The following is a 23,739-nucleotide window of genomic DNA, read 5'->3' as shown; positions in this document are numbered from 1 at the left end:
TCAGTCTTTACAGGGCTGCTTGTACTGTAACCCCATACGTTACATCAAACCTGTCCGCTCAACAGACATGCCTTCTTCCTGCTCTTAATAGCCCATTTTCTCCCTCTGTAGTCATTAGGATATATAGTGCAGTTTATCACTCTGTCTTAAAACTATGCACCAGTGGCCAGCTAACACTCCAGTGTGACCCATAGGTGCTCACAGCAACCACTGAGAAATGGTTAGAACCCCAATGTAAGAAGCAACTCACCTTGATCCAGGGGTGCTGCAAACTGTCCTGGATTGTCATCCTCTTCCTTTAGGGGAAAGAAGGAGGAAGAAAAAAAAAATCCCATGACATTGAGACAGCACTAAGATTATTTCCATGCAGGCTCAATGCAGACACTCTGGACAAAGCAGTTTGGGGCTCACATTTAAAACAACAACAACAACAACAAAACCTGAGGGCAAGTCCACAGGTCAGCTCCAGACTCTTCTCCTGTGCAGAGACTGAGTTAGCAAGCAAGAAGACCCTGAATTCATTTTCTGAAGCACTTCCTTCTGGGGCATTCTTCCTTTGGCAGGTGGAACAGTGAGGGTCTGACAAAAGGTGGCCAGACACAGAACAGCTGCTGGTCTCTAGTCTCAGCCAATGAGGCTCTGCCTCACAGAGAGAGGGGACACTCACTTTGGATCCTTGACCAGCAGTCTCCTGATGAAATCTTTGGCAAGGGCACTGGTATTACGAAAGAATTCCTCCTCAAATTCATAGTTGACAGCAGATACGTTCGCTAATGTTTCTTGCTTAGTGTCTCCAAGGAATGGGGAGGCCCCACTTAGGCTGTTAAAAACAAAGCGGGGCGTTAACAGAACATTAACCAACACTCATGTGGACTCCTGGCTTCTTCAGAGTCTCATGTGGGAAGCACTGGACAGGACTAGAACCTGGTGCAGAATTAGTCACTTCAGAAGCAATCACACTTCATGCAACACTCAACAGTTACAAATGTTTAAGTATTAAATTCAGGCAAGGGACTCCTGCTAAAGGCTCATTTGGGGATGGAGAGATGGTTCAGCTGCTCAAGGGCCTGTGACACAAGCATGAACACTGAATCTGGACCTCCAGAATCCACATAAAAAGCCAGGCATAGTGGCATGTAACTGTAACCCTAACAGTGGATAAAAGAGAGGGATAGATCCCTGAAGCTCACCAGCTAGCCAATGTAACCAAATCAACGAGCTTAAGGCTCACAAAGAAACCCTATCTCAAAAAATAATAATAAGCCAGGCATTGGTGGTGCACGCCTTTAATCCCAGCACTTGGGAGGCACAGGCAGGCGGATCTCAGTGAGTTTGAGGCCAGCCTGGTTCACAGAGCAAGTGCCAGAACAGGCTCCAAAGCTACACAGAGAAACCCTGTCTCAAAATAAATAAATAAATAAATAAATAATAAAAGTGGAGTGCAGAGCAATCATTTGTACCCATTTACACACACACACACACACACACATCCACACTAAAAAGTACAAACACACCACGCACACACACAGTAACTAGTACTCACGTCACATCAAAACACACCATCACACAAGGCCATCTGAACCAATGTGTAGTTTACAATAAAAATCTTCTTCCTATTTTCTCAGCAGTGGACTACGGTGATACATTGTTTATGACCTAATAAAGCCACTGGGGATCAAAATGCAAAGCTAGCCACAGTCATAGAGACAGGCAGTGGTGATACACACCTTTAATCCCAGCAGCCATACTAGTTAGCCATAGAGGCCAGGCAATGGTGGCACACACCTTTAATCCCAGAACTCAGGAGACAGGCAAATATATCTTTCTGAGTTCAAGCGCACCCAGCACTGCACGAGATTAACAGAGCTCACGCCTTTAATCCCGGCACTAGAGAGACAGATAAGGAAGAAGCAAAGGGTCTCAGGTAGCAATGAGTCTCCAGCCACGTTGAGCAGAGGCAGTGGTCTAGAATTCCGAGGCTTGTTGGAGAGCAGTGCAGTTTGGAGATGCAATCAGAGGACACAATTGCCCCTTGGGTCTGAGCATTGGTAGAAGTGAGAAATCTCTAGGGCTTGGCTGCTTTGCTTCTCTGATCTTTCAGCTTAAACCCCAATATCTGTCTCTAGGTTTTTATTATTCATGTTAAAATGTACAGCTAAAATTTCTCACTATGGTTATGCTACAATCTTGGGCAATTCATTTTGATTGAGAAAGAATAATCCTAATTAGCATAAAATAAACACGTCTTTAGGGTTCGGGATGAATATGCACAAGCTGAAGGGGCCAACATGCTCTAGCTGGTTGGCAGATGACACTTGTGGTCTCCGAGCCAAGGAAAGAGTACACGAGTTGTAGACTTGATACTTACAGAATATAGGTTATTACCCCGATGCTCCTGTACACAAAAATAAAAACAAACCCAGGTTAGGAGGGCAGCCAAATAGACCAGAAAGACACCAACACCAAAGACATTCTTCTTACCACATATCTGCCTCAAGGCCAAGGGGCTCATAGTTGACGATCTCAGGAGCTAAGAGAAAATAAAGACTCATTAGCTTGGGGAAGCTGCAGACCAGCCGAGTCTGTCTTCATGTAACAAGCAGAAGCATGGACAGGCAATAATCCTAAGGCCAGGAGTGTGGATGAGACATAGTGAGCCCAAGAGCAAAGAAAATTTACCCACAAACTCCGGCGTCCCAAATATGTTTTTGAATTCATTTCCAAAGTCGATTTTATGGGCCAAGCCAAAGTCGATGATCTTGATCCGAGGTTTGGGCACATTCCTATCCAGAAGCATTATGTTTTCCGGCTTAAAGAAAGAGAGAAAGAAGGAAAGAAAGGTAAAAGGGTGACAAAAATCCAAAGATGTAGATAAAAAGAGAGCCCTGGGAATAACAGGCTTTGGGCTCAGGGTCTCCAGGGGGTAGATCTGAGACAAGAATTTGAAGCCAGGAGGCAGGTCTATGATGTCTGCTCTGTTAAGGTAGGACAACTCAAGCACCACCCTTCTTCTTGACAACTTGAGAAGAAAGGACAGAACTCAAATTCATTCCCATGGAAGCTGAGACTGCACCTGTGGTCTCCTACCCTCTGGTCCTGACAGCTGCCCAGGGGCACTTATATATGGACACTGCCGGCTCCCCAGGTCAGAAACAAGGCATCAAGCAGAGGGACAATGGCAGAAAGCCACCTTCAGTGTGTGCTGGTGGGCACTGGGGGACATAGACATGGGTTTGATGGCCCTGCTATAGGTAGTGATATCCACAGAACACTTCGGTCCTCTGCAGTCTTGTTCTAGCTCAGGGGCCTACACCAGCCTGTGGTCACCTCCAGTCAATCTAACAGTCACTTTCTGCTGTCCTTGTGTTGTCTTCCTTTCCCAAAAAGAGCATGCCTCCATAACAGCTAGAAATGGAGCTCACGCATTTTCAATCCCCCACACAGCCTTGCCTCTAGCCAGTCAAAGACCCCATACCCAGCCAAGGCCAGAGTTGGGTTTGCTCAATAGTGAAGGGAAGGCTCAGGCCCCAGGCTTGTATCAAGGGAAAAAAACACTCAAGATACCTTCTGCCAAATGTCCAGACACAGGAGAATGAAAGTTGCGCCAGCAACCAGCCAACCCAGCCAAAAATAGCCCAATATCCAAGAGCAGCCATTGCTGGAACACCTGGCTACTAATCCCCTTTGGCCCCTCCAAGGATTCCAGACTGTGGCCATTGACCCTATGCCTCTACCCCACAAGATGGAGGCTAGACACCCCAGCCACAGGAAGACATTACAATGACTTACACCAACAACTCCATATATTAAACCCACACAGGGGAAATGTCTCTACTGGGTGCCTCGGTTCCTCTTAGCCAGCAAGCCGCAAAGGCCACAGCTGGCAGAAGCTTCCGCCCAGCTTCCACTCACGGAGTTACCTTCAGGTCAAAGTGGGCGATCTGAAGCGAGTGCAGGTAGCAAACACCGCTGAGAATCTGCTTGAGAAACTCCGTTGCTTCCTCTTCAGTCAGGGATTCCTTCTCGGCTAAGAAGTCAAACAGCTCACCTCCTGCAACACTGAGAGGAGGGAGCCAGGTTAACACTTACAACTCGATTACAGGAAGATGTGCTGAAACCCCTATGGGTAATTTACCAATATGTCACATTCTTGAATGAGGGGGCAGAGCAAAGAGAGGCTGTGGGGAACTAAAAAGGAATGGACTTATCTTGAGACTGTGTGTATGCTCACCACATGGGTGCAGGTCTACGTGGACGCCACAAGAGCTTGCTTCCTCCGTCTCTAGTCGCCTTATTTTTTTAAGACACAGCCTCTCTCTGAGCTCAGAACTCCCTGCTTTGGCAAGAGTGCCTGGCCAATGAGCCCCTGGGATCCATCTGTCTCTACCCCACTGCCTGGGGTTACAGAAGCCGGTGGCCACACACAGCTTTTACATGGGCACCAATTCCTCATACGTGCTCAGCAAGCATTTACCCACTCAGGCATACATACCCCAGCCTCTAATGTTTCTTTACAACATTTCGATTACATTTCAAACTTAGAATTTTTAACTCCCTGTTCAGCGATGGGGAGCTATACCCCAACTTTGAAGAGGACTCTAAAATAATCCATCCTACATGTCACAGAGCTACTGCAAGATTCCTAACCTGCTTTTCAACTGGTTTCAAACCGATTGTATCAAGGTATCATAAGGATTCTTTGTTCTAGTGTTTGTTTATAAGCGAATATGTGCACATTTCTAAATGTAATTTAGAAAAAAAAAACACATTGCCTAATGACTTTAAGAAACACTTTTGTTGCTAAGAATGAACGTATACAAGACTGCACAGTATGTGGCTGGTGATGGATTTATTGAGTCTGTCCTGACCTCCAGACAATAAATCTACAGAGGGCAGCAGGCAGAGCCCCGAACTGTCGGTGACTCTTGTACCCCTAGCATGGCAGGCTCACAGTAACAACTCAAAACTTTTCTATGCAATGAAGAGAAGAACAAATTCCTCCAAAACTCCATAGTGGTGATTAACAGAAAACAACAGGGAACATTTAATAAGAGTTCTTCTAAAGTAATCTTTATCAATTTACCACATTATAATTAAATGTCATTGTGCACATAACTGCTATATTCTGTATTGTTCAGCAAGATGGGCCCCATAAACATCATACCTCGTGACTCCACACCCATTTGGTATAAACAAGCTAGTGTTCATGAGCTTTATATTAAAGGGCAGCTTCTCACCCCACCTCCTCAGCCTCCAAGTCACAAGCTGTCTGCTTGCACAGCTCAGGCTCCACTGACCGCGGAACTAGAGACACCTTGGTTGTGGCCTTCCACCCTGCTGCATGATGGTTTCTACAAATTCAGGCCAGAAAACTGGGCACTTTTACAACCATTGAAAACACAGGGAGCCACTTCTTCAGGGGTTCATCCCGTGTTCCTTCAGCAAGTCTCACTCAATCACTGAAGGGCTGGTAACCCAGCCTGGGACTCCAGAGGACAGCAGAAGTCAACAGAGATAAGAAGCTTGTCAGTGAGGTGTCTGTCTCTGAGGGATGCATTCAGCCCCTCACTCTAGGCTCTGCAATGCCCGTGACCACACTCCTCCACTCCTGCCCATTCAAAATGCAATGCCCGTTGTGTTATTGGGATCAAAACAAAAGAAGGAATCTTTCAAGTACAGGGAGGAAGAAAAGGCAGGAAAAACAAGAAGCTGCAAAGGACCCTATATATAGAGAGAGATGGGCCAACCCGTCTGCTCCTCTGGCCTTTTCTGTGCTCTCTGGGTTGGGAATGGCTCTGCCCCTCTCCCTCCAGACAGAGGGCATCCACACTCCATACACCCCAACTCAGGGCACCCAGGTTAGACCATTTTATTAGAAATAAACATTAAGATTGTGTTTTGCTTACGTGTACTTATATGCACCACAAGCATGCCTGGTGTTCATAGAGGCCAGAAAGGGTATGGAATGCCCTGGAGCTGGAGATTTAGACACTGTGAGCAGCCAAGTGGGTGCTGGGACTGAACCCTGAGTCTGTGAAGAGCAGCTAGTACTTAAACACCGAGTCGTCTCTACAGCCCTCCACCCCACCCCGGGTTAGAATCTTAATTCCCTCTCAGCTAGACCTGCATCCTGAAGTTAACTCTTCTCTCTGAATTTAATTTTCCCACCAGTCAGAAGCCAAACAACAATCCTTTGAGGGTTTGGGGTTAAAGACGTTGGATAAATGTTAAGCACTGCCCAAGTTTGGCACAAGGCAGAGTCCTGAACAATAAAGGAAAAAGGCTGTGCCCCACATAGCACAGGACATGGGATGCCTGGAGGGCTCTGACCCTCGGCTGTTCCTCAGCTGGCCCATGCTGGAGCCAGAGTGTGAGCTTCCTAAGGAGAAGAGGGGAGAACAGAGGAGCAAACAGAGCAGGGCCTTTCCCTGGTGAGTGTGGTGCTGTTCCCACCTCCTCTCGCTGCCTTTCCTTGGGGCTTCCTACCTCCACCTTATACTGTGCTTCCACACATACCCACACCTTCTCCTGCCCACAAGAACCACTGGCTGTGTCCGGCAGCTCCTGTTGGTGTCTGTCTTACTGCACCTACAAAGCAGCACCTAGGCGGATGGGTGCTGTACCAACTGTACCAACCCTTCTTCCTGTCCCAGGTGGCTGCCTTTGTTGGCCTGGGCTTTGGGCTCTGTACTCTCCCCAGCACCACCCACTTGCTAATCTGTGCTTCCTCTTCAGATCCAAACCTCTCACCTCCAAGAGTTTAAGCCTTTATGAGGCAGGATGACAAACCTGAGGTGATCCTAACTCAGACCCTGCAGGGTCACCCAGGCTCATGGAGACTCTGGTTCTTTCCCTATAAAATAAGGGGTCCAAACACACTTTTTAAAATAGAGTTGCCCCAAGGTTCCCAGGAACACCTATGCCCTCTGTGGTTAGCAAACACTGATTTCTTTCTTCCAGCCTGGCCTCTAACTAAAACTTCTCCCACAGAGGCAGTAGAGTGCTGGAATACTTAGCAATAGTTCTCTTCAATTAGGGTGGGACAAAAGCTGTTGCCATTTGTTATGTCCCCATGTGCCCACTGCAAGCCACCCACATAGAGTCAGGAACTGTGGGGTTGGAAAGTATACACACAGCAAACCCCCGTCCCATGGGTGGCTGGCTCTGACATGATGCTAGTAGCCACTGTTGTCTTCTAAAGATGGCTAGACGGGATCTTACACCTTGCCCCTCTGCAACTGGATCCTGCCATCATCATTCCTCAACAGATGCCATCTATGGCTCTACTTGCCGAGTGCAGGCAAGCCCCATGAGTACTTTGACTACACGGACGACACAGAAATGACTATGTGCCAACTCTTGGGTGGTCCTCAAAGAGAAGGGGGTTTATCACACCTGAATCCCTTCTGTTAGACAGCATATGTGATTATTCACAAAACACACAGAAAGGCTATGAAAGAGAGCCACAGAGAACCAAAGAACTCTAGTGGTTTGAAGAAAAATACCTCCCAAAAGCCCATAGGGAGTGGCACTATGAGCTAGTGTGGCCTTGTTGGAGGAAGTGTGTCATTAGTGGGGCAGGCTTTGAGGTTTCAGAAACTCAAGCCAAGCCCAGTGTCACTCTCTTCCTGCTGCCTGTGGATCCAGATGTAAAACTCTCAGCTCTGCTCCAGGACCATGTCTGCCTGCCTGCCACCATGATGATAATGAACTGGACCTCTGAAACTGTAAGTGAACCAGCCCAATTAAATGCTTTTCTTTACAAGAGTTGCTTTGGTCATGGTGTCTCTTCACAGCATAGAATGCACAGTGGCACTGCCTAGCCACAGCTGGTCTTCTAATTAGCTCTGTCTGTGATTCACCCAGAATAGTGCTTCAGTCTCGTGTCATACACAACATGGTCCATGTTGTGGCTTGTCTAGGAAGCCAAATGTCCCCCTCCACCACCGTCACTGTCAATGTCCTGTGTGTACCACGGTTCCTCCTACTTACATGTCACCCCTCCCCCTCAGTGCTCCTTCATCCTACACACAAACTCGTCTTCGCTCACCCCCTCCTCCCCGCTCACACACTCACCCTCGCTTCAGTGAAGGTTTGGGCACACGGTGCAGTTTAGGACGTACTTGTCCCCTCCTATCCCACAAGTCAGCAAGTGACTGGATGTTTGTTTGCTTGTTTGCTTTTCTCCTCACACAGTCACTTCCACGCACATGCTCAGAATCACACCCTCAAGGTAAGGCTAAGAAGGAAACCAGTGCATTCCTCTGTGCTTGAACACTCTGTTCCAAATTTTATGTTTGCTTACAAAGGAAGATTGACAGAATGAGAGATGAGCAATTTGCAGAGTAGACTCTGAGAGCAAAACGAGCCTCCTTCATCAGGTTGTTGAGTCAGAGAGCTTTAAATCCCAATGCTAAGACACACACACACACACACACACACACACACACACACACACACACACACACACACAGGCACTCACTTTCTCCACCAAGAGAGGTGGGAACAGAAGTTCTCTCTCACCAGCAAGGCCTCCTGGAAGGATTCCTTACACCACAGTTTTAAAAGCACCATGGTACCTTGGGTACCTACATGGTCAGTGGGTTGAAGGAAAATTCATTTCAAAACTTTTCCCAATAATTTACAAGATTCCAGTCTCTGAATTAAAAACACCACAAGTCCTGGACCCCTGTTAGCAATGGCCCTGATTGCAACAGGATTCAATTCTGGATTGGCTGTGGTTGGCCTACAATGCATAGGACCCTCAGCTGCAAGCTAACTACCAGACTTGGCCCCTTTTCAAGGCAGCTGCTGGGTTCCCTGGGGTTGAGAGACATGTCCTCATTTGGTGCCACAGACCAAGTACAGGTGAATTAGGGACAGTCAACAGTTGGGAACCACATACACTCTACTGTGTAGTCTCCAGGGTACACATCTGAGAGTGACCTGCCAGGAGCCTGAATGGACCATAGCACCAACTGTGTCCTTGGATGTGGGTGATTGACCCTAATTTTACTGTCTAAATGAAGGGGCTGAGCAATTCAGTCCAGCAGCTCTCTTAACCTAATAATCAGAGGCATTTTTAAATGTAATTTCCCCACACCTGCTTGACTAGGTCCCAGAATCTGCATTTAGCCTGGTCTTTAAGATGATCTTGGAGCACACTGACTATACACTTAAGACAAGTACTTCTCAGCTGTCCAGCTCTGACATTTTAAGATTCTATGAGCCTGTGTGAGCACACACATGTGTACATACATGTGACCCCTTGGTAAAGGTGCAGACCCCTTGAGTCCGGGCCTCCTTCTAGCCAGAAGTGTGGCAGAAAGCAACGTGTGCTGTTCTGCTCCAATCGTGTCCCTAAAGCATCCCACAAGATCCTAGGCCCACCTCCTCTTGAGGTCCTAGAATACAATGTCTCTATGAGGGCCTGAGAGATGGCTCACTGATAAAGGCATTGCCACAACACCTGAAGACCTGACTGCAATCCCTGAAGCCCACATGGAAGAAGAGAACTGGCTCTCAGAAGTTGTCCTCTGAACTCTTCAAGCTCACCAAGGTAAATATGTACATACTTGCTCACACACATATGCACCACACACACACACACACACACACACACACACACACACATAAGTAAGTGAATAAATCAATCTGAGTTTTTTAAAAAAAAAAAAAGAATCCTGCCTTCTACAGTCAGGATGAAGAATCGGTAACCTAGTATTAAAATATGGGCAATGTGGGAAACTGATGATTTCCAGCAATCGCTTTCATGAATGAATGAAAAGGCAGAATCATGACTTTCTTTCAGAATTAAGATGAAGACACAGTGCCAGAAAAGCAGCAGGATTCAGCAGCAGCTGCAGGCACCACCGATGCGGACCAGACCACATCACTGAGCTGCTAAGAGGATGTAGAAGTTGCAAACATCATACAAACCACAGCCTCTTGTCCCACCATCTCCCAGGAAACCTCATCAAGCCCTGACTGAGTTGACAGCACACTCAGCCCAAGGCCAAACAATCAAAGCAGTTTGCTGAGGGAGATTCTCAAAATAGGAGGCCACAGTTCTTAGCTAAATGAGACACTTAAAAAAAAATCTCTCTATTTTTTGTTTTTTAACTTGAGGAAGTATGGTATGTGTAATATAATGAGACATTTATAAAAACAAGCCAACAAACCCAAATCCACTTTATTTCTCTCTTCCTCTTTCAGTGAACAGACTTTAGTTTCTCTTTACCCACTGCACAGATCACTTCTTTGAAAACCCACCTTGGGTTCACAGACAAGTTCTAAGAGACACCTTTGGAGGAGAAAGCCTTCCTAGCAGCTCCGGAAGGTAGCACATAAGGCCTGCTGTATGCTGTTCAGACTGCTGCACGCCACACCCCGCAGCAGGGTGTCTCAGGCAGTCGGTTGTCACACCTACAATGGATTGGCACAAACCAAAGCCTTCTGCCCCCAGCTCAGAACACCTGCTCACTTCTGATTCTCCACTTGCATTTCCATCTCTACAATGGACCAGAAGAAAGGGCACATGGGAAACAGGAATGGATGCAGGAGCTGCCAAGAAAATATTCCAAACAAATGAAGCAAGAATTTGTTAATGGAGCCCATCAGTTCAGCTGGGAACAGGCAAAACACTTCAAGGAGAAAAATCCACACTTCTACAGACAAAGGCCTGATGAGATGCTCAAGATGTTCCACAGAACCAGATGATGCCCCTGAGAGAGGGCAACTGTCAGGAAAGGGCCCTGAGACAGCAGACGCCTTGGGGAATTACTGTGATCTGAAGGGAACCTCAGGTTTCTGGTCACAACCATTAGGAGTTTTGGACTTGGGGTTTCCCAGGCCTCATTTGCAGTCAAGGTAGGAAAGAGGAAGGCCAGGGTACCTATGTCAGGTAATGACATGGGCAAATTCAGATGAGAAAAAAAAAAAGCAGTCAGGCAAGCTAGAAAGGAAGCCTGGTATGGTGATATCTTGCTTGTACAAATAAAGCTTGTCTGAAGATCAGAGGATGGAGCTTGCCACTAGCTAACCACAGAGGTCAGGAGGTCTGTACAGACAGACAGGAAGTGAGATGGCTGGGCAGAGAGAGGAAGTAAGAGACTGGGCAGAGACAGGAAGTGAGATGGCTGGGCAGAAAGAGGATATAAGTGGGAAGAAACTGGAACTGGCTCTTTTTTCCACTGGGAAGCTAATGAGGTAAAGGTGGCTTTGGCTTGAGCCTTCTCTCTGATCTCTCAGTGTTTTCCTCTGTATCTGAATCCAGGTCTTATTATTTAGACCAATTAAGAACTCCATTTACAGCCCGGGTTCCAAATGAATGCTTAGGTGCTGGGCCAGAGGGTAGAATATAAATTAATAGTCAAGGCAGGGGGCTGGGCCACCCCATCCATCAAACCCAAAGACTACAGATGGTCTCAGGCGGTACATTCTAAGAAAGATGTAAAGTTGGAAAATATTCAGAAATTGGGAGTTCGGCTCAGTAGCAGGGATTGGAGTGCTCCAGGCCCTGTGTCTGGTTCTCCAGCACACAGCAGGCAATAAATTCCTCTCTTGAGAAATTTAGGTGCATAAATTCATACTGCAGTTGGCCTCAGGAAAGAGGACTGGTAGAGTATCAGACAGGAAGCCCATTAGGAAACACACGTCCTCCTGGGTACCACATCTTAGACTTCGGTGGCTGTGTCACTATGGGTGGAGTGCAGGTGTCTAGAGAGAGGTTCACAGCCCTGAGATTGCCAGCATGGGCCCTTTGTACTGTATCACTTTCCCTGGGAAGACACAAGCAAACATCTGTTCACCCACTAGGTGACCAAAGTCAAGACTCCACGTAAGTCCAGCTTAGTGACCCAATACGTCTATTGGGCTTGTTTATTGAGTGTGGGTGACAGGAAACATACATCACCACATACTCCCCACCTCAGCATGACAGTGTCACAGATGCCACAACATGGAGTCTACTTTTAAAAACTCCCACTTCTCATGTACTCCAGTACCTCCCAAAATCACTAAGGCTGGAACTGGGGTGAGGGTAAAAACTAGACTCCCATGTGAGGAACCCCCCCAGATGGTGGTGGGTTTATGTATCGGTCTTGCCAGTGAACCTGTAACAGAAAGAGGGAAGCGTAAAGTGTGGTCTCGCTCGCACAGGTCTTTCTCTTGGGTCAGCAGATGGGTAGGAAGGGCAGAGAAGCACTCCTGCAGGGTTCTTGAATATTATCTTTGTAAGTGTTCCCCAATAAATACCCATTTATCATTTATCTTGGGTCTAGTGAGATATTTACACCCATGTCTTCAGGTTTATGTTACGCTGAGAGGAAAAAGCCATTTGCAATACTACATGGTGCCCTAGTTTGACCCTGAAGACGGTTATCTCCAGGCATAGACAGCCTCATCCATTTAACCCAGTAACCTAAATCAATGACACATTCAGAGCACTATCAAGAATGTCCAGGGGCAGCATTGCTGTGGACAGTATGTGCAGGAGGTGGATGGGTGGAAGAGCCGAGACAAGATCCGCCCTACACTTGGGCCATGTACTCAATCTGGGGGAAATGAAAAACCCAACAGCCAGAAAGCCCTGAAGCATATGCCAAGCCTCTTTTTACTTGAATGGCTTCAGCCCAAGCTTTGGAAACCCACAGAAAGAATTAGGCCAATGGAAAGTGGGGCAAACGGAAAAGCTGGGGCAGCCAGGCCTCTCTTCAGCTTGGGTAATTATAACCGATATTAGAACAAAAGGCCAGTGGGACGCAAACTAAGCTAGGACAGCCATAGATGGAGGATGATTCCAAGACCAATTTATCTTGTCTAGCTGAAAACAAGAGAAAGCAATTACCCAGGGGCTGTATGACTTTGGCTCCTCCTTCCTGACTGGATTGAACTCTCCAGTGGAGGAGCTACAATGACAGGTGCTGATTGTTGTAAATGATCTGGAAATCCAGGCCCAAGGACCACCAGTCTGTCAGAGAGCACACACAGCCAATGCAAGGGACCATGCTGCCCCCCAAGAAAGGATGTGGAAAGCTGAGCTTCTAATGTGCACAGGGCAGGAGGCCTTTGTCCTCGGCTTGAGGGTGTGCTTTAAGAAGAAGAAAAGTTGGAGGAAGAGAAGGGTTTTAGAACTGAAACTCACTTGTGGGTATGAAGGCATCCCATAACTTCCTCCTGTTGCTAAGAAGCCCAGCCCCTGGGGGTTAATAACAGGGATAAATAGGGCAGGGAAGAGATCGGGAACCCTGAAGAGTGGATCGGGAATGAAAAGAAACTTCAGATGACCACTATGGGGAAATGAAAGGGAAGAAGAGCCTGCAGCCCTGTTCTGCTAGATGACTGAGCCGAGAGCAGAGAGGCACACCCACCAGAGCCACTCAAAGATGGAGACGAGAGCTGGATGTCCCTGTCAGCAACACAGCCCAGGTCCATGAAAGGAGAACTCCACCTTGGGCAAGCAGACCTTTGATCCCCTGAAAGACTCTTCTGTCTGTCCATCTGTCTGTCTCTATCCTCTAGCTATCTTTATCTCTATCTCCTTTCTTTCTATGAAAGAAACAAAGAAACATCTGTTCCATGATGAGCTGACCACTTGCCATTGGATAACCCAGGGATAAGCTCTCAAGAGGTTATCCAATGGCAAGTGGTCAGCCCTAAACATGTACGCATACGAGTAACTCCAAATGGACTCAGCATGTTGTGTTTGTTGTATTTACATATATATGTGTGTCCAGTTCTGACTCAAACACCACCAAAGAATATGGACACTACTGAACCAATGTAGACAAAAGCCAAGCAGAAAGTGTGAGCTGAGCCTGGAACCCCACACTGTAGTCCTCAGGCCTCAGGAGAAGTAAACACACCGTGAAGAGATGAAGCTATAGCAGCAACCCCAGGGCAGGATAGCCTGTGACGGGGACGGAAAAGTCAAATAGAGAAGCTGGAAGAATCAGCAAGAAATGGTGCGGGGCCTGGGGGGTGGGGTGGGGATCAAGTCAGCCGAAGTTCCACGGCGTTCCCTGCAGTCCAGACGCGCACCTTACAAGAGAAGCTAACCAAGACGGAGACAATCAAACCTGGTCACGTGGCTGTGGTGTCCAAGAGGAAGTGTGAAGAGGTCACAGACACCACACAGTGGACAGAGCCTGTGGCTCCCGGAAAGGGGACAGCTACTCGTACCCCAACTTTCCCAAACCTTAGAGGCCGTACCTTTCTTAGATATAAGCAAAGGGTCCTCATAATCAAAGTCAACAGGTCATGTGGGGCCCACATCACACCAGACAGCAGAACAGGAGACAATGACAGAGCCTTCAGACTACACATCCAAAGAGATCAGACACACATGGCCATCCAAGAATCAAGTCGTCCACATCAGGAAGTAAAGGAACACTTTTCAACCATCGTGGCAAGAAGAAAGAATGCATAAGAAACACACATGCTGGGTTTTATTTCCCAAGAGCACACCTAAGTGGGAAGCCATCTACTGTATGTGATTTGATCTGTTGTGAAAGGCTCAGGCTACCACCAAATGCTCTTGACTTCTCTCTCTGCTCTTGCCTAATAACAGATATCTAAGGGGTAGGGTATCAGAAGAGCTCTCGAAATTGCCTTGGCAAACAAAAGTAAAGGTTCAAAAAGTCATAAGATCTCAATCTCCAGGAGGGACAAACATGTGTGGCAGCAGGAGAGACCATGGGAGAAATCTCAGAGCTCCTCTGTGTCACGGGCACAATGGGAGAAGCCACCCAGTCAGCTCCCGCCCAGTTAGCTCCAAGTCCAGTTTACCACTTTGCCTAGGAGCATCGATTTATTCTCGGTCTTTGTCTCTTGAAACACGTTCCCCATTCTGGGCAAGACAGACAGATGTCTATGCACCACACCAGTGTGTGGTGATGGAATGCACAATTTCTGCACTGGTGATTTCACCTCTGGGCTTGGCTGAGGAGTAAAGGGCTGCCTGAGCGATGATCTTATGGAAGGTGTCCAGCACACAAATGTTTGAATACATCTTGATCCCAGAACTCACTACTTGGCCAGACCCAAAGGGAGCCAAAAAGAATGGATGTTCACCAAGGGAGGAGTTTCAGAATGTCAGAAAGAATTGTCCAAAAAGACATAGGCACAACACTGTGCATGAGCTTAATACCACTCTACAACATGTATAAACATGGTTAACACAATAAATCCTACATTAGGTGTTTCTGTTTTGTTTTTTGGTACCATGACTAAAGAAAGCCATTGAGAAGGACACCCCCTACCAAACTCTGGCCTCATACACATGCCGTCACCCACACGTGCTCCCACACAAATAGGAACATATATACATATGCACACCACACACATAAAACTTCTAAATATAATAAATAAAATGTAACCATCTAAATGAAAAAAGAACATTATTTTCATGAGCTGCACTTGGAATGGAATTGCACACTCATACACACATGCATGGACAGGGACACACACACAGACACACAGACACACAGACACACACACACACACACACACACACACGGTGACACACACACACATGGTGACACACACACGGTGACACACACACGGTGACACACACACACATGATGACACACACACACACATGGTGACACACACACACATGGTGACACACACACACATGGTGACACACACACACATGGTGACACACACACGGTGACATACACATGGTGACACACACACACACACACACACACGGTGACACACACACACATGGTGACACACACACACGGTGTCACACATGGTGACACACACGGTGACACACACACACATGATGACACACACACGGTGACACACACACACATGCATGGACAGGGACACACACACACATGGTGACACACACACACGGTGACACACACACACACATGCATGAACAGGTCTACACACACATGGTGACACACACACACACACACACACACACGGTGACACACACACACACGGTGACACACACACATGCATGGGCAGGGCTACACACACATGGTCACACACACACACACACACACACACACACACACACACACACACACACGGTGGAGGCTAAAAACAACTTACCATTTCATGTGTCTAGAGGCCATGAGTCCAAAATCAGCACTTGTCTCCATTCATCCCTGGCTCTGGAGGAGTTCCAAGCACCCCTTGGCTTGTGAATGCATCTCTCCAATGTCCTATCTGCCGGCGCCCTCCCTGCATCTCAGGGTGCCTAAGATCTTATAATGCCATCAACCACACTGGATTACTGCCCTGGTCTACTTCAGAGTGACCTCCTAAGAACTAACCACACTGGAAACTACCCCTCCCCCCAATAAAGTTGCATTCCAACAAACTGTCTATTAAGAATTACAATATAGGCAGGGCGTTGATGGCACACGCCTTTAATCCCAGCACTTGGGAGGCAGAGGCAGTCAGATCTCTGTGAGTTCAAGGCCAGCCTTGTCTCCAGAGCGAGTGCCAGGATAGGCTCCAAAGCTACACAGAGAAACCCTGTCTTGAAAAACCAAAAAAAAAAAAAAAAAAAAAAAAAAAAAAAGAATTACAATATGTTTGGGTGTGGGGCATAATGTAACCTTTAACAGCTTCTCAAAAGACAGAGCCCAGAAGAGTCATGGCATCAACACCAGAATATGTTAAAAGCACAAATGCTTGACTAGAGATATCACTCAGTGGGTCGAATGTTTGCATACAGCATGCATGGAGCCCTAGGATGGACCCTGAGCATATCAGAAAGACAGGTGTAGTGGTGCAGGCCTGTGATCCCAAAAGGTGAGAATTTTAAATCATTGTCTCTACATATCAACTCAAAGCTGCTGACTGGGAGAAATGACAACATGTCTCAAATATAATTAATTACTAATTTTTTTCCTTTTTTTCGGAGTCTCTCTATGTGGCCTTGGCAGTGCTGGAACTCACTATGGAGACCAACCAGGCTGGCCACACACTCACCTAGATCTGCCAGCCTCTGTTTCCCAGGTGCTGGTATTAAAGGAGTATGCACATGCCCAGTTTTTAGTTAATTAATTAGTTCTTGAGCCCTACAAAGAAACTCCAGAAAAGCCCATCCTCTGTAACCCTTTCAGTAGACTCTGATGGACACCAACATTTGGGAACCATTTCCACACACCGTCCAACATTTCACACTGTTCCTTGCGCTAACCCTGTGTCTTGTCTTCCTGGGGAAATCTAGAGCCTCCAGATTTCCATTGTCACATTTATCTCAGGTGGCTTGTCCTGTGGCCGACAGTACCTGATGGTATTGCTCACGTGAAATGTTCTCAGACCTGGAGGTACATAAAGGCCACAGGTGGCTTTCGAATGTTGTTTGATCTGCTTATGAATACCATAAAGTGACTGCACTGCCCACATAAAAATCCTAGATTAGACTTAAAAAAAGAAAGAAAGAAACATCTGGCCAACCTGTACCCTAAATTCCAATATAAACAAACAACCTTTGGTGTTTGTCACCTTAAACCACTGTTGAAAGACAGCACTGAGGACCCCAGCCACAGTCTCCACCATTCCCTGGAGTCTCTCTAACACTGAGGTTCTGTGGTACCAGTGACACTCATTTCCATTATCAGCTGGGCCCTGAGAATATTTGGGCTTGAGTCAGCCTGTTGGGTCCCTCTGGGTCAAAAGAGATGTAGAGGGAAAACTGTATCATGATGGGGGACGTCCTTCTGTATATATGTTTCTCTTATTGGTTGATGAATAAAACACTGATTGGCCACCAGCCAGGGAGGAAGTATAGGCGGGGCTACGAGAGGAAGGAGTAAGGAGAGAGAGGGAAGCTGCAGAGAGACGTTATGTAGAGACTGAGAAGATGGGACGCGCCAGGTGTTCTCTACTAAGATAAGGCCATGAAGAAATATATAGGTTAGTAGTTATGGGATAATAATTAAGAGAGAGCTGGCCAGTAAGAAGCCCTAGCCATTGGCCAACAGTTTAAAGTTAATATAAGTCTCTGTGTGTTTATTTGGGGCTAATCGGCTGCAACACCAGGCTGGAAAGAAACTCTAACAACAGCATCATTACCCACAGACCAAAATGTTTAGCAATGTACTGCTCCATGTCAGTGTCTCTGATTGACACCACCATGGCATTTCCACTTGCATGAGAAGTGTCAACCAGAACCCCTTGTGTTCCTTATGGTGCTACAGGCAGGTAGCCGAGCCTTTAGCAGGTGGTGATTAGTGAAGGAAGTGAGGTCACTAGAGGACACCTCTCACGGGTACTACAGCCCGCATCCCCTCCTCGTGCTCTGTCTACTTCCTGCATACCATAAAGGGAACAGGTCTGCTCCAACACACTCTCGCCACCTACGCTTACTCAGGTGGACACAAGGCCAAGCAACCACGAACTAAAAAGGCTTTGGAACTGTGAGTCAAAGTAAAACTTCCTCTCCTTTCAAGTTGATCTCAGGCCTTTTGTCATAGCCATGGAAAGTGAAGTTACACAGTCACTGCTAAGCTCTCTAAGCTTGGCTTCGAAGCTCAAGGGGTAACAAAGTGAGTTACAAAATGATTCAAGCACCTATAAAAGTTTTGCAGTGGCTCCGCCACGCAGTGAGTTGCGTGGGCAAGAACACGGGCACAAGAAATCTTTGTCTCGGCATGATGACTCCATGAGAGAACAATGATGTGTGGAGGACGTGAAGTCGTGATTGTGGGAAGTCACCTGTGCCGCCTTCCTGTTTATTCTGCACTCAGCTGCAACAGAAGCCATTCTACCACAAAGCAAATGGCAGGAGGGCAAGTTATCATCTCAAAGTTACTTTTCAGGGTCACAAAGAACGTAAGGGCAGAGCCTGGCCTAGGGTCTGACTACTGTGCAGTGAACACACACACACACACACACACACACACACACACACACACACACACACACAATCTGCTCTGAGGTCAGCACAGTTATCTTCTCAGATCCCTGCAGGGTGGTTGCAGAAGTATCTCTTACTGAAGGAAGCATTGTTCACTTTGTTCTACCTGGGCCTTCAATTGATTGGATGAGGCTCACCCACCCTATGGCTTGCTGATGGCTTCACTAGGCCTAGCCAATTCGCATGCTAGTCTCATGTAAAACCATCCAGAGCTTTTAACCAAATGTCTGAGCAGCCATAGGGCTTGGTCTGTGACACATATCATAACCACCAAACCTGCACACATAATTGGTGGGTGAAGAGGAGAGAACATCAGCCCCCAGGAGTTTCGGAATCTACGAAGATGCTCCTGACCCTGTGAGGAAAGAGCCAGCCTTAGAAGCTTCTGCCCACTTCCAACGTCCTGCTGCTCCCGCAGAACCTCCTTGTGTTGTATTCAAGGTCACAGCACAGTCAGCAACATAACGCTGCATGCTGCCAGGCACCTAACCACACGCCTGCAATTAAAAACATAAACACTGCTGGTGTTGGGGCTGGCAGGGCAAACCGAAGTTACTACCTACTGCTGTAGAGGCTGAAAAGTGAAACTTTACGCTTTGGAAACAAGCCTGCCAGTTGCCACATGCCCCAGGAACCCCACTCCTAAGTGCTTACCCAGAAAATGTGCAGACTCATGTTCACACGGGTCTGAGTGCTGGGGACAGTGTCACCCCTGACTGTGAACTAGTAGAGACAGCCCACGCGTCCCCTGGATTGTGGGAAAATAAACAAGAACTCCATCCAGGTGACAGAGTTAGGGGGACTGGTCCCAGAGTTTACACATTGTATCATTCTATTGATACAACATCTGGGGTTAGGACAAGGAGATGGCTGATTGTAAAATAATCCATAGGATACTGGAGTTTCTAGGAATGTGGGAAGGGCTGTGGGGCTTTCCGGAATCATCATCTGGGAGTCAACCTGACTGTGCTTGTTAACATTGCATAGTCATGCAACCTTCTTCCAGCATCATTCACTATAGAACAATAACTTTAGAAAAATCAAAAGGAGTTGTGTGACATTCAGCGTATGGATGCTGAAGAGTCGGTGGGCAGAAACCAGAACCCAGGAATCTCCCAGGGAATAGATGGAACTTGTCACCATGGGGGACCACCCAGGATCAGCCGTCAGGCATGAGCTCCACCCATCCCTCTTCCCCCAGATGGACATCCAAATGCCTGCAGAGAGACTCGCCAAGAATTCTGACTGGCTTCTTCCTCTCTCCTGACAGCATGGGCTGCTGGACATGGTCACAGTGGGCCCCACCCAGCACGTGCAGGCAGGGATCCAGGAAAAGGAAGGATAGGAGGTGGAAACCAGAAAGAGCTCAGAACAATGCTTGTCACTCAGCTGCCCACCACGACACTGGATGGGCAAGATGGGAAATGAGCAGCAGCACGCCTCAAGAGTCCTGTAATCACATCTGAGCTCAGCTTCAGCTTCACCCCTTCCTGTAATTAGCCCTGACAGTTCCACAGTTAAAAGCAGGGTGTGCGTGAAAGATCAGGAGGAAAGAGAAAGGGGAGTGGAGGGAGAGAGGCACAGAAACGGGGAAGACAATGGGGGCATGCACAGAGCTTATGGAGACCCCCAAGAAATGTGATGATGGCAAACAGAGTTGAACCTCAGAAATGAGATGAGTCCCAAGATCTGTGGACTCTCTTGCAAATCTAGCATTACTTTGCTAACGGAAGGGACTCTTGAGAACATATTCCAGGCAACTGTGTGTAACTAAGGGTCGGGCAGGTGGCTCAGGACTGCTCTCAACAATGGTCTGGCTGGGCTAACTTTAACTACTGCCTATGCAGACCCATGCCTCCCCTCCCCCTCCCCACACAGTCTCTTCCAGACACCAAAGGACACTCACAGCTCCAGGATCAGAATGACATCTGTCTTGTTCTCATAGACCTCATGCAGGGTGATGACGTTTGGATGCCGGATCTCCTTCAGGATGCTGACCTCCCGCTCGATGTCCTCGCGGCTCACGCCCCGACGGCTGGACTTGGTCCTCCTTTTCTTGATAAACTTGGCCGCATACTGAAGACCGGTGCTCTTCTCACGGCATTTCTTCACCACCGCAAACTGTCCACTGGCAGAGAGATGGGACAGGGTTTAGGGTTCACTGAAGGCAGGTTCTGAGCAAGGACATAGCACGGCAGGGGGTATACAGTAAACTGTGACTAGGGAAGTTCAAAAGGTTGACAACTAAGAAAAGACGCAGGCATTCCTTTTACTGTGCACAGTGCAGCTTTATTGAGCCTGTTCCTTCTGAATGATGTCATAAGGAATGAAATATGTTTGACGGAACGGGTAGTCAGCCAGCCTGTCTGTACTCTTCTCCTTCCATCTCAGACTCTCACAGCTGACCTGTTTCAACAAACCCTCCTTCAGCATGCCTAGACATAGAACCAGGAAGGGGGAGGGGCGGTGGAGAGCATGCACCCTCGTTGGTACAGTACATGCAAGATTCTTGTCTTCAGAGAGATATTTCTAGCATCAGTGTTAAACACTACAGCGCCCAGAGGAACAAGACCCACAGTACTCAGAACCGAAAGGTGGAGGAGCCATTTTTTACTCTGGTCTTCCTCCTCCACATCTAACATCCCTTTCTGAAATCTCTGTGGTTCTGGGATGCTGACTCCACCCCCAAACACTGAATTATGTGATGCAGACTCAGCCAATCAATGCAGCGGATTCTTCTGGCTCCAAGGATACGCTTGACCTATGTAAGAACTTCCAGACAACGGGGAGGTAGTCTTTGTGGGGCTCGTTTCACGAACACTGAACTATATATAACCCCAGAGTGGGATCATTAGGGGGACAGCTTATGGTTTAAGGGTAACCACTGCAAAGCGGCGTGTCTGTGGAGGGAAAGGAACCAGGTCTGTGAGAACACTACAGGGTGACTGAATTAACTCCAGCCTAGAACTATGTGGCTGGACTTTTCAGCCACTTAAGCCTTTTACTAAAGGCAGATTGATCTGAGCTGTTTTTCCCTTCAGAGGGAAGCATTGTCGGTGCCACAAAACACACAACCAGAATCTCCTTCCCACACATGAAAGCGATCAGAAAGGCTAGCACAAAGTAATGTGTGTCAGACAGAAGTGAGCCTACGGGAGTTAGATAAAGAACAGTTCCCTGGGAGGTACTGAAAGACAGGAAGAACCTTCTGGATCAATCCCTGCCCTCTCCCTTCTTCCCTGTTGACAGAGGAAGGGTCCATCACAGGCTCTGTACATTTGTGGGTGCCTGCTGAAGAATGGCTCTGTAAGGAAGTATCATAGACACGTGTGACTGCTTTATTCTCTCACACGAAGACAAAGGGGGGGAGGGCAAATGAAGGGTAATATTCTGATATTCCCGAGTGGACACTCACTACACACACATTTCCCTTAGCAGCAGAAGGCACTTAAAACACACGCGCACACGCGCGCGCACACACACACACACACACACACGTATACACACGTGTGCACACACAGACACACGTGTGCACACACATACACATATACACACAGACACACACAGACACACACATACACATATACACACATACACACATGTGTGCACACACATACACATATACACACACGTGTGCACACACATATACATATACACACAGAGAGACACACACATACACATATACACACACGTGTGCACACACATATACATATACACACAGAGAGACACACACATACACATATACACACATACACACATGTGTGCACACACATACACATATATACACAGACACACACACACACATGTGTGCACACACATACACATATACACACGTGTGCACACACATACACACACATGTGCACACAAACACACACGTGTGCACACACAAACACACACACATGCGCACACACACCATTTTAGTAGCAACTTACACCTAATCAGTTAATTACCACTTCCCTCTCCTGCAGCAGAATAGAGGGGCAGACACAACAGAAAGCCAGGATTGGCAGCTGTGAACTTTGGGGCTTACAGTCAGTGGATGGGATGTGACTATCTCAGTCATTACAGTTTTCCTGGGAATCCAGCCCTGCTCTCTGCTGTGTGGTGGAGGAGAGCAGAGAGGCGCCTCCACAACCTGAATAAAGAGCAGTCTACATCAGCTTTTGAGTCCACAGATGAAGTGCTAAATGGCCCTCACCTCACAAAGACAGCACCTGGCAGACACCAGGCCCACGAAAGGACCCAGGATGGACAGGTCCAGCTGGGACAACTGAGGACTATGCCAGACTGCTAGAGGCTGGGCTGTGTATACCTCACACATGGGTGCAACAACTCGGCTCCAGGCTCCAGGTTCCAGGCCCACTCTGGAATGACTCAAGAATTTTACCACAGTGAATAAAGACATTAAAAACAACAAAGGCAGAAAACTTCCAGCAAAGGAGCCACACAACCCAAATGGAAAGTTAGGCTCAGAGATTCTCCTGAGTGTGGTGTCACTTCTTGCTGTCCCAAGGTGAACAGCCATGGCATTCCCACTAGAGCCCAAGTGCTAGGGAGGGTGTGAGCATGCCCAGCAGAACCAGGAGCAGAACGTGCAGGACTCATCACCTCAATGGACAATGATGGCAACACCCAAAAGAATGAGGAAACAAAGGGCTAGTGGCTAGGACAGGCCCTGTGCTTGCCATGCAGGGTCAGGCCAGGGGCCCAGAAGGTTCCTCAGAAGCACCTACACCCATGCCTAAGCCACGCCTCTGAAAACACCTTTCCTTATTTTTCTGTCTCCCTTGGCAGTCTGACCTCACATTCCTGGAGTCCTGATTATCGCACATCCCTTGTGTGGAATTCGTTAT

The 23,739-nt window shown here is 47.6% G+C and overlaps 1 protein-coding gene across 1 annotated transcript in view; it reads right to left on the bottom strand.

The window, feature by feature from the left end:
• Dapk1 (death associated protein kinase 1) overlaps positions 1 to 23,739 on the bottom strand; it is a 156,011-nt gene that overhangs the window by 44,008 nt on the left and 88,264 nt on the right. Inside the window, exons 2-8 of the mRNA XM_035443025.1 lie at positions 20,793 to 21,014; positions 3,921 to 4,059; positions 2,680 to 2,809; positions 2,482 to 2,530; positions 2,369 to 2,395; positions 668 to 820; positions 251 to 296 (exon numbers count right to left, since the gene is read on the bottom strand). Coding sequence (XP_035298916.1) covers positions 251 to 296; positions 668 to 820; positions 2,369 to 2,395; positions 2,482 to 2,530; positions 2,680 to 2,809; positions 3,921 to 4,059; positions 20,793 to 21,014 — 766 coding nt within the window. The remainder of the gene's footprint in view (positions 1 to 250; positions 297 to 667; positions 821 to 2,368; positions 2,396 to 2,481; positions 2,531 to 2,679; positions 2,810 to 3,920; positions 4,060 to 20,792; positions 21,015 to 23,739) is intronic.

The sequence above is a fragment of the Cricetulus griseus genome, chromosome 3, assembly GCF_003668045.3.
Source record: "Cricetulus griseus strain 17A/GY chromosome 3, alternate assembly CriGri-PICRH-1.0, whole genome shotgun sequence".
Classification (NCBI taxonomy): Eukaryota; Metazoa; Chordata; class Mammalia; order Rodentia; family Cricetidae; genus Cricetulus; species Cricetulus griseus.
Note: the sequence above shows the minus strand (reverse complement) of the source record. Positions and strands in the feature narration are given on the sequence as shown.